Raw genomic sequence first — 19,003 nt, forward strand, 5'->3', positions numbered from 1 at the left:
GTGGGGTCACTATCACATAGTTCCAGGATCTCAGATTCTCTGCTAGAGTCACTGTCTGTGAGGTGTTCTTCCTGTGTCTGTGTGGGTTTCCAAAAGTACATATGGGCAGGTAGACTGTCTGTGTGAAATAGTCCATAGTGTGTGATGCCACAGTGTGTGATGCCCTGTGAGGAACTCGTGCCTAGTAGAGGGTGTGCTCCTGCCCTGTGCCCAATGATCTTCTGCTGTGACCCTGATCAGGATGAAGCAGTAACGGAAGATAAATGAATTCTCATTTTAATTTGCATACTGATCTCAGATGGGAAAAAAAATCCCAGAGGGATTGTGATAGAATAAACTACATTCGGAACTGTGTCTGTGGCTACTCCAATTCCCCTGAAGATGTGTCCTCAAGTCCAATGCTACATTTTCAAGAAGAATTCAAAGTCAGACAGGACATGTCTGGGATGGGAAAAACATTTCTGTCGATGGGGAATTGGATCCAACAGAAGGTAATTACAGCAATTCCCCACAGTAGAATTATACAATTACAGAAGTATTAAAGTCCAGACGAAATCAGAGGATGTGGTCCCGTAAGACTGTTCCAAAGAAAGTTTCTCTTGACAGGTAAAAGAGGTGCTATTGTTCTAAAAATCATTTACTTAAAGAGAAAATGAAGCCAAGAATATTTCAAATCAGCTCAGTGTTTGACCTACTGTGTGTGGCATGTCCAGATTTGATGTGGATGCTTTGTAATACTTTTTACACCGTGTTACATGCTCCACCTTTACACTTACATTTACCTTTACACTATGTTACATACCGTTGTTATAACAATAAAAGTGGCCCAAATCTTTTTTGTCATGTGCCATTTCTACATCAGTGTAAACAGCAAAGAAACACACTGACTCTGATTCTTCGTTTCTGGTTCGGGCCTCTTTCACATGTGGTCCTCTATTCCAGTACATATCCAATACGTGGCAATGCAACCTCTGTCTGACCAGGGAGATCAGAAATGATATCAGAACTTTTCCATCAATCCGGATTAATTTTCATCATAACTTCAGACCTGTTACAGCAACATCATCAAAAGCCTGTCACTATGGTTTCCCTTCATCACTGAATTTATGTCTCTTTGTTAGACGTCTCTTTCACGTCATTTAGAAGAAACTGAGCTTCATGTCTTTTTTGATGGTCTTCCATATTTGAACCAAACACAGAAATCCGCTCTTTTGATGAAGTGCAAAAAGGAAAGGTGAGAAGTGTGTGGAGGGTCTCTTGTGAATGCAGTTCTGTTCTGGACTGAGATCAGTTCAGACAAATGTCAGATACAATCCACATTCAAAACATAATATGAACGACCAGATAAAACAATTATATTTGGGCAGCAGATCACGTTTGGGCCACTTTTACCTGCTGTCTGAACATAGCCTAAGAGAAAATTCATTAAAATTTCTGGCCTTCACTCATGGTTGAGATGAGTCCTCTGAGCAGTTTGGACCGAGAAATAAACCAGCTGGGTAAATAAGTGTTGAAACTGAAAGTCCTAGAAATTGGAACATTAGACAGCAGCTTTAGGCTAAAATATTAGGCAATTCTGGAATCTGAAATCATGCTACGTCTGAATAATAGTCAAAATGCTTTGCATATCATCAACATATCAACTGTTGTTCCAATTAGGAGCACTTTGTTGCTCTACAATTACAGAGTGCAGTCCATCGGTTTCTCTGCATACTTTCTTATCCCCATTTCACCTTGCTCTTTGATGGCCATGACCCCATAGGACCACCATAGAGCAGGTATGATTTGGATGGTGGATCATTCTCAGTGCTGAAGTCACACTGATGGTTAGTGTGTGGTTAGTGCAGCTGGAGTTTTTAAACACTCTGTCCACTCACTGTCCACTTTGTTAGACACACCTACCTCACTGGTTCACCTTGTAGATATATAGGGTCTGTCCCAAAACCTAGTGAGCTGTCTAAGTAGGCACTGACTACATAGACAGCTGTTTAAGTAGGTAACGTTCTAACGATAAGTCTGTACTCATGAGGCAGATTATTGAGACGCTTTAGTTACCTGTGTTACACCGCACGCAACCTGTGTTATTTTTACCTCAGTGGCTAACATCACCTCAGTTGCTCTGGTAAAAGAGTGAAATGGACAGGAGTTGTTCTTGCATTACATTCTGGGATTGCCTTCGCAGCTAAGGAAGGGTTCAATGCTGCCTTTAAATTCAGCCGAATTAAGATACCTTAGTAGAGAGCATAATGAGATATCTAAGAAGTGGGACAGCCTACATGTCAGGAGTTCGCACACTGTGACGTAAAAGTTAGACAGCTCACTAGGTTTTGGGACAGACCCAAAGTCCAAGACAATAGTTCCTTAATCAGTGGATGCTAGACGCTGCCCAGAAGACACTTTTGGCTGGATATTTTTTGTTGGTGGAATTTTCTCAGTCCAGCAGTGAGGGCTTTCAAAACTCGAGCAGCCCTGCTGTGTCTGATCAACTCATATTTGCACAACAAAATGAATGTAGATACAAAGTAGGTGTTTCTAATTTAATGGTTTAACACATTTTTGTAGCCACATTTTAACTGTACATGGAGGTTATAAGCAACATGTTGGGGCTTTTAAAACAAAGAAGGCTGTGTCTCCCTGGGGGAGGTAAATGCAGCAAATAACATCCACGTTCAGTTCAAATCTGTGGATGGTTTAAAGGGACAGATTAAGAAAACACATCAACAGCATTTAAATAAATAAATAAATAAACAACAGCCTTGAAGTATACCTTGAAAAGCTGCAGGGTGGTATTTATATTTGCCAGCGGAAATGAAGAGTTGCCTTTTAGTTAGATATAGTGTGAACCTGATTAAGGCAGTGCCATGGATGTCTCTGTAACATTCAAGATGGGATAATGAGACATCATGATTAACTAGTGAAAGCAGCACTGAGGTCTAAGAGGAGTAAGGTGTTAATGAGGCCAGGATCTGCAGAATGAAGATCATTAACTACCCATAGAAGAGCAGTTTCTTTCCTGGGATGGGAGTGAAAACCTGACTGAAATATATTGAACAGATCATAGGTGAGCATGAGTGATTTTAACTGAGAAGTCACAACATTCTGTAGTACACTGAAAGAAAAGTGAGAGTAGAAATGGGCCTGGGATTATCAAGGTCCATAGTATCAAGAGTAGGTTTTTAAAATGTGTTGCATTTTCAGGGTAAGAGGAATCTGACCAAAAGCCCGAGGACAGTTTGTAAAATGATGGGAACAACATCAGAAAGACGTATGGGTCAGACACATTTAACAATTCAGTGTCTTTGATGGACTGAAAATAGTCCAACAACAGAAAAAAATATCCACCCAACTGCATCCTGTGATCACTGATGAATTACATGCATGACTAACACAAACTGTACAGCAACAGAGCTACTGTCACAGACTTTACACAACAAGGAGGTCATTGTAATGTTACAACTGATCTGAATGTTTGCTCGGTCTGTGAGATGGGATGTCTGGAATGAATGTAAGATGGATGACACTGTATTTGTCGTTATATGTATTGTATATACTTTACTTCTTTCACAGTGTTGCAGCTTTATTGTTTGAGCCAAGAGCTTCACTGCAGTAATGTTAATGTTCTACACATTCACTCACACCTACAGACACGTTTGAGTCGCCAATCCACCTACCAACGTGTGTTTTTGGACTGTGGGAGGAAACCGGAGCACCTGGAGGAAACACACCAACTCACACCAACACACCAACTCCTCACAGACAGTCACCCGGAGCGGGACTTGAACCCACAACCTCCAGGCCCCTGGAGCTGTGTGACTGCGACACTACCTGCTGCACCACCCTTCAGCAAATTAAAAGGCTTTAATTAAAAAATCACCAAAACTACACTGACATACAAAAATTACACTACACAAAATATCACATATTTATCTCCCTCTCAAAATTACAGTATACTACTAGCATTTTAGCTAGTGATTAATCATGGTTAATCCATGAATATTGCTATGATTGACACAATTCAATTGTTACATTTTTTGACACAATTAATATAATTATAATTCCATTATCTTACATTCATTAATTCATTGTCTGTCACCGCTCATTCAGGGTCGCAGTAGATCCGGAGCCCACTTGGAATCACTGGGCGCAAGGTAGGAACACACCCTGGAGGGGGTGCCAATCTATCGCGGGGCAACACACACTCACACCTATGGGCACTTTGGAGAAGCAAGTCCACCTACCAAAGTTGACCATAGGAGGAAACACCCAAAGGTAACCCATGTGGACACAGAACACACCAAAAACCTTACAGAAATGCATTTAGAGCCGGGTTTAAAGTCACAGCCCCAGGACCCCGGAGCTGTGTGCCACGCTGATCTTAAATTGATTCTTATATTTTACATTTAAATATAATTTATCTAACTATTAATGAAAGCTTCACTTATAAGGAAAATATGTGATTAATCACAACTAATCCAATAGTATTTTTTTTTAGTAATGGATTGACTGCCCTAAATATTTCTGTAGATATTGTAATGGCAGCTGATTTCATATTCCACTCCATTTACTGTATTTTTAGCATAGAACCGTGACAGGTGTGCATACATTTTTCTCAAGCTTTTAAAACCAATTAGGGTTCTGTTATGGTTTTAAATGTGTCAAAATGTCCAGATGTATGTGTGAGAAAATGCAGCTCAAAATGTGCATATCTTCATCACTGAACTGTTATTTTGTAACTGAGTTTACTGATGGCTCCATTATTTTTCTATAACATTCAAGCTCAGTTTGTAGGCTGAGATGGGCCCATATAAATCCAGTGTTAATTTCAGGCATAGTGAGAGTTTATACTGTGGTCATCTTGCACTATGTCTGCCCTCATACTAACATCTGGATTAGACAACATTACAGCAATACATATAACACATTTATTTGGACTGGCATCAAATTCAGGTGTGTTTCTGCCTTGCACTCAGTGATTCCAGGTAGGCCCTCACCCACTGACTCTGAACAAGGGTTACAGAAGATGACTGAATGAATGAATATAATATACAAGATAACACATCTCACACCCCCACACTGAACAAAATGAGGAAGCCGTGATGCATGGGAAATTTGGTTTGAAGGGAAAAAGAAGCTTTCATGTCAGCTCTTTGTTTCAGAGTTGCCAGTATCCTGGGAGTGACTTGAGGAAAAGGCTTCAGGCACATGTCTCACAGAGCTAACCCTTACTGACTTACTGACAACTGCCCAGCAGCACAGCTCTTCTCTGCTGGTACTGCGGACTGGCACTGGTTCCTATACACTGAAAAGAAATCATCAATGGCTGAAGTTTAAAAAATCAAGGGTGATAATTGGTTGAATGCTTTCCTTTGCTGCAGTAACAGCTTCTACTCTTCTACAAGGACTTTACACTAAACACGGGAACTTTTCTGTGCCATCATGTGCTGATGCTCAATGATTAGTTGTGCATCGCAAACACCACTCCAACTCATTCATGTTGTTCACACCAGAGAACGCAGACTCACTGTTCCTCAGCCCAACCCTGGGGGTTTATATCTGTATAGCTGATGCCTGTCATTGGGTAAGTGACCTTAAACATTCTCCAGAGCATATACAGTACTCTGCACCTGAGACCATAAAATTTAACAAAGGTATTTATCTGAGAAGAGTTTATTTGACTAAAAATGAACATAAGAAGTGATATTCTGCGTTATTTGAGGTTTAATATATAATTATTTATGTTAAATCAAGTGTGCTTTTGATTCAACAGAACCATACGATCAAAGAGAATATCTGGAATATGAATATGTTGCTCACTACCACTAGCTCACATATACTACTTTTGTTGTATTTATTTTATACAGGCACCACAAATGTTGACAGATTGATTATTTTAAATAACAACAATAATCTCATGTGCCTAGGATTTTGCAGAGTACTGTATTTGCACAGAAGGACTGGCGCCCCCTCCAGGGTGTGATCCCACCTTGCGCCCAGTAATTCTTTGTAGGCTCTGTACCCACCATGACCCCAAAGTGGATAAGTGGTTCCTGACAATGAATGAATGTATTCAGACACTTCATGTTCTGTGATCAGGGAGCCGCCAATGGGTGAAAGGTTAGGACGATTCTAAGGGCCTGGCACTGACATGGGGCCCCTTTGAGGGCTATTAATATTATTTTAATAGTACTGCCTTGTGTAGGCTTTTGAAATAAAACATAATTCCATCTGTTAAAATAGCAAACTAAACATGGTTGTGATTTGCTATAACATTTTTTCTTGAATTATTTATCCTATCTATCTCTCTTTTTACTGAATGGTACAGGCTGATTCTGGCAGATCAGGAGACATGAAATGTGCATGCTCCGGGAATGCTCAGCTCAGCTGTCAGTTCTAACGTGAGCACTACTGCTACACAGGTACACACTTGAGCTGTCGCTAAGCAGGACTGATGCTGGTGGTGAGGTGAACTATGAAGTCCGGTTACCAAAGCTGCAAGGGGAAGCAGCAGAAAACTGAGAGGGAGAAAAGTCACTCCGGTTACATGATGCTGTTAATGGGATATTCTTGGTGGACCATTCTCAGTCCAGCAGTGACTGCTTTAAAAACTCTAGCAGCACTGCTGTGTCTGATCCGCTTGTACCAGCACAACACATGCTAACACACCACCACCACATCAGCGCCACTGCAGGCTTGAGGATGATCACCACCCAAACCATTCCTGCAATATGGTGGTCCTCTGGGGGTCCTGACCATTGAAGAGCAGCATGAAATGGGGATAAAAATGTATGCAGAGCAACAGGTGGACTACCATCTGTAATTGTAGAACTACAAAGTGCTTCTGTATGGTCAGTGGAACTGATAAAATGAATGATGGGCTGAAAAAAGGTAGGTGTTCCTAATTCAGTGATGCTTCAATGTATATGGGAACTAACAGAAGAAACTGCAGTTAACCCAACATCTAGGTGATAATAGAATTCACATACATTTTAAAACATGAGAGAGAGAGTGTCTTGCTCTTCCAGTAAGAAGACACACACAGTTACAAAGGAGAACCTGTAAGTATGGATGATTATAACCTGGAGCACAGCGGTAGGCACTGAAACAGCATGCATTCAACCAGTGGAATACAAAAGTCTCATTTGGGAAAAGACTTGAAGGAGCAGAGAAATATCACCCAGTACGCTCCCAATTTGCAACCATGAGAAGCACCTCAAGCGTTTAATTGTTTTTTTGTTGAAAAAAATAACTGAAAAAAATTGAATCCCTGTGTGATTAATGTGCATGGGGAAAGAGACCCCCGCGGGATAATTAATAATCATAAGAAAGGCGAGAAAAGCATCCGCCGATAAACGCCAGTGTTTCGCTTTAAATTCAGAGGATTTCAAGGGGATTTGATGATCTTTGAAATTGCAGGAACAAACAGTGTTTTATTCCAGGGCTCTAAAGTGGGTTTGCCAAAACGATGAGTCTTTTTTCTTTAATCACTACAGCAAAAAAAAAAAAAAAAAAAAAAAATGCTGATGGGGCCATTTCAGCTGTTGCTACTGCATAAGAACAGAGAGAAGCTGAAGGAGAAAGGATTGTGGGATACTCTGCCCAGCCAGTGGTCCCAACTGGCCCTAGAGTGGCCCAGCACTGGTGCTGATAAACCCTTAACAATAGCCAAGGCACAAAAACACTGGGCTCTAGGCTGGCGCTGTGTCTGCAGCAATAATAATCCCCCTTTATGAACCTCCATTCAGCAGACACAATGACCAGCGTACAGCCGCAGTGTGTCGTCCAGCAGCTACATCCTCATGCATCAAAATCAGCCAATTCCCTCTAATCTCAGCCATTGTGCTTTTTGTGCGTTCACAGAAACAGCCAGCAATGGTGGAGCACGTTGGGTGGCATTTGCAATTTTCCAGAATATTCCCACAGGAGAAATGGGATTTATGAGATGAACAATATTCCACTGTCTTGTCTAATTCATCAGTCAGAAGAACATGTCCCATATACTGACCTAGAGCTTTTTGAAGAACAAGAACCAGAATCCTTAAAATGGTGGTGCCCCTTTTTTAATTATGTCTTTTATTACTCTACATTGAAGGCTCATTGGATTAGGAACACCTACCGTGTATCTACACTTATTGTCTATTTAATCAGCTCCATTGACCATACAGGAGCACCATGTATTCCACCTGTTTCTTTGCATACTTTCTTATCCTCATTTCACCCTGTCTTCAATGGTAAGGACCCCCAACCGGACCAGCACACAGCAGGTATGATCTGGGTGGTGGGTCATTTTCAGCACTGTAGTCACAGACGTAGTGGTGGAGTTGTGCTGGTATGAGTGGATCAGACAAAGCAGTGCCGCTCAAGTTTTTTAAAACACTGTGTCCACTCACTGTCCACTCTGTTAGACACATCTACCTCATTGGTCCACCCTGCAGATGTAAAGACAAAGACAGTAGCTCATCTGTTGTTGCACTGTTTGAGCAGTGGAACTGCTCAGTGATGCTTTAAAAACTCTAGCAGCCCGGCTGTGTCTGATCCACTTGTATCAGCACAACACACACTAACACTTCATCACCACGTCAGTGTCACTGCAGCGCTGAGAATGACCCACCACCCAAATCATACCTGCTCTGTGGTGGTCTTGTGGGGGATACTGACCATTGAAGGGCAGTGAAATGGGGATAAGAACATATGCAGAGCAACAGGTGGACTACAGTCTGTAGCTGTAGAACTTCAAAGTTCTCCTGTATGGTCAGTGGAGCTAAGGGAATGGACAGTGAGTGTAGATACAAGATAGGTGTTCCCAACCCAGTGGTTGATCAGTGTTTGTTTACATATTTACAGTAGTATTCACTGTCACTGGTGGATTACAGTAGTATCCCTAATGTACACTTTTATCAACTTCAGGATTTATTCATATTCAAAGCTGATCAGCCCTTGTCTCTGGATTGTGGTTCTGGAGAGACGGACCTCCATCTAATACTTTTGGGATTAACATTTTGCCATTCTTTTCTGAAGAATGGGACAGTGTTTTCAAATATAGTGTAGGATAACAATAGGATAACAATATGTTTATTCTCTTTAAAGAGGCATATTGTGCTCAGGGCACAAAGAAAATGAAGATCAGTTATGATTTCACATATAAAAACAGTATACACACAAGGTTATGGGGCAACAAATTGTCATTCTCATCATTTATTTATGTATTTATTTAAAGTGCCTCTGTCTGACATAATTTCACTTTCCTGACAAAAGCTTTTAAATACTTTCAGCCATTGTAAACTCTCTCTGTGTGTGCGTGTGTGTGTGTATGTGTGTGAGAGAGAGAGAGAGAGAGCGAGCGAGAGTGAGAGAGAGAGAGAGAGAGAGAGAGAGAGAGAGAGAGAGAGAGAGAGAGAGAGAGAGAGAGAGAGCGTTTAAGCTTACATACACACTCCACAGTATGTTCCACATTATACCTCTCTTACACCTGTCCGCTGTATTACTAAACAAACAGCAGATGCACGTTACGTGAGACTGTCCATTTCTTATTTAGGAAAGCATGTGGGCAATCAGATGAGCAGAGAGAGAGAGAGACAGAGAGAGAGAGAGAGAGAGAGAGAGAGAGAGAGAGAGAGAGAGAGAGAGAGAGATCCTTGCATTGTAGGAAAACAAAGTATGCAGTGAAACAGATGGGACTACTGCCTGTAACTGTGGAACTCTATGGTAAGTAGAAATAAGGTCATTTCAAGTTTTCGGCTGCTCAGTTTAAACTAAAATGTCCACTCCAAAATAAGTTACACTTATTATTAAAATGTCAGCAGAGATACAAATAGATGAACTATAGAGCCTTTTCTTTGACGTCGTTTACACTGGCCTTTATCTACAGTGCTAATAATTGCTAAAAGACCAATTTAAGAGAAGCCCCAGTCAGTCCCTGCCCCAGAGGACTGCCAGAGTTTGCTGGATCGTGATCATGGTCAGTGCCCACGCTGCATTTTTAAGGCCCTGATCCCTGTCTCTGCTTCTGAAGTATCAAAAATGGAGCTGTCAGTTGCAGTTACTCCTGAGAATTTTTAAGTAAAAAAGATCAATCACTTCATTCTCTGTGGGCAGCCGCTCCATAGAAATCGCCACTGGACCAACTGGAGGCACCGAAGGAGCTCAAAATGAAGACGAAATCAGATTTGAGAGGAAGGTAAGGTTGGCCCATTTTTACATCAGTACCCAGAGGCAAATTTGATTGCTCAAAAATTTGCTCTGTGATTGCTTATGGGTTTTAATGATGAGTCTCCTAAAATGGCTTAGGAGGAATAACATGAGATATTTCCTGCCTAAGAATGATAGTCATTATTCATAGCTTCAAAATTTAGAAGGTTCTAGCTTTTGAATGAAAAACTGTTGATTTCCTGTGTTAGGTTCAGTTGCCACTTAATTAACCCCTTGCACCCATGAAAACCATATAATAAGTCCCTAAAAAACTTGCCACCTACTATAGTGCTATGGTATCTGTTAACTCCACTGAGTTCAGGACCAGATTATATACCTAAATGTGAACTAAACATGTTCTTATTTTAGCTTGTTTTGCCCTCAAATTGGAGAAGCTCTTCTTTTATTTTCATAAACAAACCACAGCAGCAGCACTGGTCTTTCACTGGATGGCGCTGTAGTGAATTGGTCAGTTATCTCACTCCCCTGAGCTGCTTTAGCTGTCCTAGAAAATGTGGGCCTTTAATCTCTGTTTTACTGTTAACACAAAAATTTGCCTCATGGACTGTGTTTCTTATGTGTGATGCTGAGGTGGTGGTATGGCCTTTGTTTGAAGTCTGAGTATCATATACTTGTATGATGCACTTTATCTATCAGCGTATGCAGTACTTAAATAGCTCATTTATATTAAATAATACTGAAATAAGACCTAAGCGTTCAGCCCATATAGTAGGACATAAGGACCCCTATGATTACAAGTGTGCATTTTGTACACTGATCTCTGCCAGTCGGCACAGTGTGAACAGGAGACATGGATTCCTTGGATTTTTCTTGTTTTATCAGGAACAATATGAGAGAAGCAGAACAAATCCCAAAATGTACCAGTTTAGGCTCCATAGAGTGGGTCCCCCTTGTCAGGGTGACCATATTTAAAATAGATTTATTACAAGATCTCTGATTCCTCCTGGACACTAGGCATCAGGACAATGGCTATTTCATAATAAAGAGACATTGGAGAAAATGACTGATTACTCCTTTAAGATTTCCTCTTTGCTTTATCTTAACTATGTATTTGGTATTGCACCCCCCTTCAGATTGAGAGTGGGAGAGTGTACTGACCAGTTGACATTCCTCCAGAGAGTTGACCAGCTGGGCATTCTGACAGGACAAGATGGCACCGGCCAAGTTTAGCATCACACAGACTGCTGACAGCAACATGAAGAAGGTGATCTGTATATAGGGGAGAGAGAGAGAGAGAGAGAGAGAGAGAGAGGGGGGGGGGGGACACGGGCTGTCAGTTACATGACCTCTGAGGGTAAATGAGGACTTTAAACAAAAACAACAGGACATTCTCTAACTCCCCATTAGCTCTACACCTGTTAAAGCAAAACACATCCTAAAAACGCCATGTCACACCTTTCTGCTGAAAAAGAGAATACATTACACTTTATCAAATGTAATCAAAAGTCCTAATATAATCAGTCACTCAAGACATGTATAGGGAGTCTTGAAGTTCACCCATTCATTCATTTTATGTAGCTGCTTCATTCTGTTCAGAGTCATGGTGAGTCTGCAATCATTGGGCACATGGCAGCAACAGGGTGCCAGTCCATCACAGAGTATCACACACACCCATTAACTCACACCTATGGGCAATTTCATGTTTGTGTTTTTGGACTGTTGAAGGAAACTGGACCACGTAGAGGAAATCCACCCACGCACACACGGGGAGAACAGAGACAGTAACCTGAGGTGGTGATTTAGCCCAGAACTCTGGAGCTGTGACTTAGAGGAATTAGATTAAAAACCAAAATGACTGTTTAAAGCCATGCAACATGCCTTTGTTGGCTTTGACATAATAAATACCATGTGTCCAAATGTTTGTTGCTACTTTATGGTGCGCCCACTGTGGACAGCCATTTAGATGTGCCCAGAAATCTTGTACAATCTCATGAGGAAAGCACAAAATGAAATGGTACACTCTGGAGCATTAAGCCTCAAGGTCTTTATGCCTAATCCCAAAGCCCATTGTCAGAGTGTGGCAAACCCACCCTAGCATTTGGTGGTGGGTCTTACCTTGCTGGAGATCACTGAAAAATAAATGATGGCATGTTGCAGAGGAGCTGTAGACTAAATACTAATTTGCAGGGCAGGAGGACAGCAAGGGATAACCAATCTGCAGGGTGTAAAAAGCAATGATCTGAACTGTAACCTTATACTGCCCAGGGAAAAACCAACCAACCAGCCAAACAAACAATAAAAACCCCAGCTGCTTCTGTATATATATATGTGCTTATTTCAGGTAACTAGTTGTTGCAGTACCATCAGGCACCAGAATGTAAGAGGTGTACAAATAGTTTTAAAGCCTTTATGTGAAACGTATAATTGTAATTCAAAATTCAAATGTTCTCCTACACTTTTGTGGTTTTATGGTCAATGTTGTGTAGTGTTAAAATGGCAATTGTCCTTTTAATCAACAAAAAATAACTTAAAAAATAAGTACTTTCAAAATGGCAAGTGGGAAAAAGATATATGTCACTGCATTAATTATTCCATCAAGAGTTCCATTTACAATTATAAGTTACACAAAAACACTGCAAATACATGTGTATTAACCGCTTCACCATTTAAGATGGAACTGGAATTTTACTGGCTAACTGCTGAGAGATCAGCATCTCTATCAATTATTTTGTACTGAAACTACATTAAACTAATATCACACGATAGTTATCTTAGTTTTTAAAGAAGAAAAACATTTTTGGGTGTTGATTGTGCAGCCATCTTCCCAGTGATATGTAATGTGTTTGGCCTACAAAGCCAAAAGCAGACCAGCCTCTCCCTACCTTATGGCAATGATCAAGAGTCAGGTTGCACCTTGAACCCTTCGACCTTCAAGTACAGCACGACTTGACCTGCCATCCATCAAGGCACAAGACTAGAGTCAAGACTATTCTTAGTCCTGGTGCCCAGATGGTGGAACGATGGTGGACTCTCTTGCAGTCTTCAAATGCAAACTGAAGACCATCTCTTGACCCACTAAAATGAGCACCATAACAGACTGTATTGCACTTATACTGTGATTTACTCCTTTCTATTTAGTTATGAGCACTGACTAGAGGCTGTGTATTGCACTTTTCCTATGTTTTGTTCTTTCTAGGTATCAGCACTGGCCCTTGTTCTGGCAGCGTCTGAGCTCTAGGGGAGTGTGAACTCCAATCTATTTGTACTAACTAGAATACACATTCTGTCTGAACATTAAGTACTTTTGTGAGTCACTGTGGATAAGAGCATCTGCTAAATGCTGTAAATGTAAGTGTGCCTCTGAAAAATCTGAGTTTCAACGCCAATATAACCCAAACACTAGGTCCTACCCCTCTATCCCAACAAGAATTAAGACCCTCCTCCCGAGGCACAACAGATAGATAGGGCTAAGTGGTAGGGGCAATGGGTGAAATGGGATTCACCCACAGTGTATGACTCTGACACACAGCTTATGAATCAAAAGCTCTGAGAAGCATGACAATGCCATGAAGCTAATCATCGCATTTACAATTCATTTGTACAGCAGTACAGCAGTAGTTGTGACCTAGAAGGGTTAAAAGGTCAGATCCGGTGTATTTAAGAGGCAACAGAGCAGATGGACAATAATGAAAAGGATCAATAATCAATAAGGAAAACAATAAACTTCCATTGTGCAAACTGAGACCTTGCTTGCATTAGTCAGACAGACAGCGGTGGAAAGGACAGTCTGCTGCAGCTTTTGTCCCATTGCTCTTGACAAAGTAGCTCTCCTGCAATTCCCAAGTAGACTGGAATCCCATACTCGCTGTGTGACTTATGGTCGGCCGGAGAAACCAATCTCTCTCTAATTCCTCGCCTCCACAGCCCTGATAGATCTCCAGGGAGAACCTTTTCCTGCTCCCTCAAGCCCCAACAACTAGTTCCTCTCCTCGCTCTCACTATTTCAAAAAAAGATTCCCTTTATTTCATAGCTGACAGTACTGGGATATCAATCGTTCCAGAAGAAATACAGAAGACGTTCCGGCTCCTTTAAATTACACTCTGTGTGTAATAGAATGGGCTTAAAGCTGTCACAGCTGGACCCCCCACCAGATTACAGCCTGGACCACCGAGCTGTACAGCAGCACCAGCCTTCAGCAACTCCACATTGATTTAATACTGCAGCAGCGTACCTGAGCACATATTAACCCCATAATAACACCAGAGGGTGGGGGGCGGCATGGTGAGGAACGTGTGTGTATGTGTGTGTGTGTGTGAGAGTGAGAGCGAGAGAGAGAGAGAGAGAGAGAGAGAGAGAGAGAGAGAGAGAGAGAGAGAGAGAGAGAGAGAGTAAAGTAAGGATCTAACAGCAAAATCAGAATAAAGTTGAGGAGAAAGGATGACAGAGAAAGACACACAAGGTCAATATAAGAGTAAACAATGAGACAAATAAATATTAATATGAAGGAGAAAACAGGGGGAGAGGAAGAAAAGAACAGGTAAGAGAGAGAGGATTAAGAAAGAAAGAAACAAAGGGGGAGAAATGCTTCTGCATATAGTCTGTCCCATAGCCTGCGTAAGTGTCCTGAGCAGTTGAGTGTTTATACCTGCAAGTCCGCATTGTTCTGTAATTACACCCCCAGACTACTCCAGCTGAATCACAAATGTCTTCCTCCACCTTGTGTAGTACACAGTACAGTGATGTAGTAGCACTAGTTTTCTAACCTTTAAAGTGCACAATTTAGGGAGTAGGGTGCTAATTGGAACAGACTGTAGTTGGAATACAGGCTCTTTTTCCTGCGTGTTTTTTGTTTGTTTTGTTTCTTTGTTTGTTTCCTTAAGATGTGTCTATATTTTTTCCTTGTTCGGCATTTTTATTCCATCCATGACATTGAAACTGATGTCAGATGAAATTTGCTGCTGTCTGCAGCCTCTGTAGTGTGAAGAAGAGAAGTTCATATTTCTGGACTTCCTCAGTTCTCTCTTCTCAACTTGATCAATGCTCATCCGACTGTGGACCAATCGCGCTCTACAGGGGGTGGTGTGGGTGGTGTGGGGGCAGACTGACAGAGACAGTAAGTGAGGCAGAGAAAGATAGAGTAAGGGAGGAGGGGGATAGAGAGAGAAAGAGAGAGAGAGAAAGAGAGAGAGAGAGAGAGAGCGAGTAGGGGAGAGACAGAGTGAAAGAAAGAACGAGAGGCTACATTCTCACAGCCCAATACATCCTTGCCTGCTGACATAGAATGTACAGTGAATGACCTTGTTAATCCAATCCCGCCCCCCAACACACACACCCCAAACTCTATGAATGTATTCTGTACTACTTTTTTCTTTCTTTTTAAAAAAAGTCAAATCTGTTTTTTTTGCTCCTGAGGCTGTCCCTAGTGTAATTTACTTTTACAGCACTGTACTGTTACAGGGCAGTGAAGCATCACAATGGTTTTAAAGCTGTAATTTTAAGGTAAAGATATATCATAGTGTTCCTTTAAGCGTTGTTCCTTCAGATTAAACTGTTTCCAAGGCTTTAGTATGTTCAATCTTGTAAATATTTGGAAGATAGAGCGACCGATTTGGTGGTGAACTTAAAATTTAACATTACAAATGTAACTGATTTGTCATGGCAGAGAGTGAGAGAGACAGAGAAACAAAAAGTAAAGCAGAGAGAGAGAGAGAGAGAGAAGGAAGGGGAGAGAGATAGTGGACAGAGAGAGAAACAGAAACAGTGGGAATGATAGTGAGAGACGGAGCGAGTGAATGAGGAAGAGAGACACGGAGAGAGGGAGAGAGTGACATAGCAAGGGTAGAGAGTGAGAGTGAGTGAGAGAGAGAGAGAGAGAGAGAGAGAGAGAGAGAGAAAGAGAGAGAGCGATAGAGAGATAAAAGGAATTAGAGAGTCAGAGACAGAGGGAGCGATATAGAGAGATGGAGGGAGTGAGTGAGAAAGAGAGATAGGGACAGGGAGAGAGAGAGATAGAGCAAGGGAGAGAGATAGAGCAAGAGAGAGAGAGAGAGAGCAGGGACACAGGCGGAGGGGTGTATGGAGGTGTAGTAAACAGATGATTGAGATAAAGCTTGGTGCTTTTTAGACTGGCAGTAAATTGGAAGATGGAGCGACTGATTTGAAGCTGATTTGCGAGACGTAGCTCCAGCTCCTCCAGGACCCGCGACGTGAACAGGAAGCAGCATCACGCTTCACTTCCTTCCCACTAGATAATGCCTGAACATTATGGAGATTCACCAGAGCAGCTGCTAGAGCTCAGCTACCGCCCCATGTCCCATTCTCAGCTTCACCACAGACCACAACACCACCACACGGCACCAGTCAGACATCCTGACTGACTGAACACTTTTCATCACCTTACAGTGACATATATTACATTTACACACGTTCCTATTCGGCAAGAGGTACTATGTAAGGATTTATGAGAAAACAATCACTGCAAACCACTGCATAATTTCATATGCATGTATTATTTCATAGTTTTACATGAATGCATGTTTACAGGTCTTTGGCTTGTGCTATGCCTCCCAAGTGGAAAACTAGACAACTGGAAAAAAGACAAGTCTTGGATTCCATTACCGCACTTCATAAAGAGATAATCGATCATGTTTTGTAATCTCATCATAGCTCAGAATGTGCAGCTCACAGCTTGAGAAAAAGAGCAACCCTTCAACTCTGCATAATGGATCAGCAAAAAAGAACAGCTGCTCTATTGAATCTCCATCTGGAGGCGAGAGGACTCCAATCCTGATGGCCTTGATTCTTTCCTGCATTCTGAGCAATACCATCCAACTGATGTCCTCTAGGTGACTTATGACGCTTTCAACTCAAAAGAAAACCAGCTCTAAACAAAAGCAAAACTGACACAGACACCCTTTCACTGACAGCAATGCTAACTTTAAAGAACTAAAACCACAGCTGAGCAATAATGCCTGATGGTATCATTTGATATGGATATGTTTCAAAGCAGAGTCTTGTCTTATATCCATCCTACACAAACTGGGGATTCTCAGGGTCGAGACTGATGACTTCAGTCGGAAAGTAATTAAATTCAGTTGGAAACTGATGAAATTTGACCCCTATTTGGGGTACCACCTCAATACCACCTCCCTACCCACCATATCATTTAATAAGATGGCTATTTGTGGGAGTGTTACTTGGTCTACAGCAGCAATGACCTATGGGTAAAGGGGTCAGCAAAAGACAGTATAACACTTTGTAAATTGGAAGTGGAAGCCAGTGTAAAAAGTTTTTTTTTTTTCCAAGTAATTTTGAAGTATTTCTATTGGTCTATTCATCATGAAATGATCACACAAAATACATGTATTTCTTTGGACAGTGACGATATGTAAAAAAAACCAAATACAAGTATTTACAAAGTGGGAACCAATGTCACTTTAATCACGCTATAATCATGCTGCTATACAAACATGTAAATAATAAGACTAGTGAGAGATGATGAAGGTTTGGTGGGTCTGTAAAGAAATGACAATCATATGTGTTGTGTTATTAAGCCAGCCCCATGGTTATACCTGCACCGTGTAGAAAAACGACAGCTTGGAGGCAGTTCTCGCAGTGTTCTCCCATTTAGTTTGCCAGTAAAGGGTGGTGGGGGTACATGGCTCACTACTGCTGTGCTGCAGGCCATGCTCTGTCCCTCTGATGAGGAAACAAGCCCAGAAGAAGATCAAAACTTCCACCCAAGAGGTGGGGTTTGGAGCCAAGCTCTGAGCTAAGTTAACTGAGGCTGAGCAGACCATATAACTCCTCTCACTTGGTCTGGCTCATTATCTGTCAGCATCGTTCTAATATACAACACCTACAAAGTATGCTCTGACAGGTTTATACAGGGAGAGCCAAACAGAGCTGAGACGACAAAGACAGAAAGAGATGCATCCATACGGTGCCAGGGCTGCTAGCGTTTGCTGAGATATTTGGTCAAATTCAAGACTTATACACTTCTGCACTTCTAATACGTGCAGAATGATTAAAAGGAATGTCCCAGATAATTGCTAAATCTATAAGACTTGAGAGAACTGAGAGCCACTGCCGACAAAAACGACTCTAACTAAGCCATAAAATATAATCCTGAACTGTGCAAACGTGCCTTTTTAAAAAAAAAAAAATAAAGGCCACTGTCTGATGATGTAAGTGTGCTGGGCTTGGAACATTAATACGAAGTGTGAACACAAGACAGCATGGGAGTGGGGAAAGGGTATGACTGTGCTCCAGCACAGTTTGATTCAATCAGGCCAGGAGCAAGTGGTCACATTTGAAAAATCAGCACCAAACCAAATCAAACCAGCTTAGACCAGTACAGACCAGTATGAAATTCAACCAATAAGCGAAACAGGGTAACCAATTATTTTACATTTTTTTGACTTCATACCCCATTGACTGCTTCAGTTCTGTACTTTTGACAAAGGCTCTTCTACAATAAAAGGCTTAGTATTAGCGCCCTTGTTGAACCTGCACGGCTCTTAGTAGAAGTTTAATTGTATATATTGCACTTCACACTGCTAATAATGAGACTAAACTAGAATGAGCTCAGTGGGGATGTGTCAGTTAATGATGGTGATTTTCCAATGTAACCACATTGTTTGAACACCAAAGTGTGCAAACAGCCAGCACCAATCAACACCTCACTCCAAAATGCTTACATCATACATCACACTTCTCTGCCTCTTCACACTGATATCATTAGTAATATTTGCAAAAATCATGGCTACACACAATTTTATGTAATTCATATGCACAGTATTCTGGGCGTACATATATATATATATATATATATATATATATATATATATATATATA

General features: G+C 41.3%; 1 protein-coding gene across 1 annotated transcript in view; it reads right to left on the reverse strand.

Annotated features, from left to right (window-relative positions):
• Positions 1-19,003, reverse strand: part of LOC136677107 (protein ENTREP2-like) — a 227,633-nt gene that overhangs the window by 37,004 nt on the left and 171,626 nt on the right. The window contains exon 3 of the mRNA XM_066654524.1: positions 11,305-11,415. Coding sequence (XP_066510621.1) covers positions 11,305-11,415 — 111 coding nt within the window. The remainder of the gene's footprint in view (positions 1-11,304; positions 11,416-19,003) is intronic.

The sequence above is a fragment of the Hoplias malabaricus genome, chromosome X2, assembly GCF_029633855.1.
Source record: "Hoplias malabaricus isolate fHopMal1 chromosome X2, fHopMal1.hap1, whole genome shotgun sequence".
Taxonomy (NCBI): Eukaryota; Metazoa; Chordata; class Actinopteri; order Characiformes; family Erythrinidae; genus Hoplias; species Hoplias malabaricus.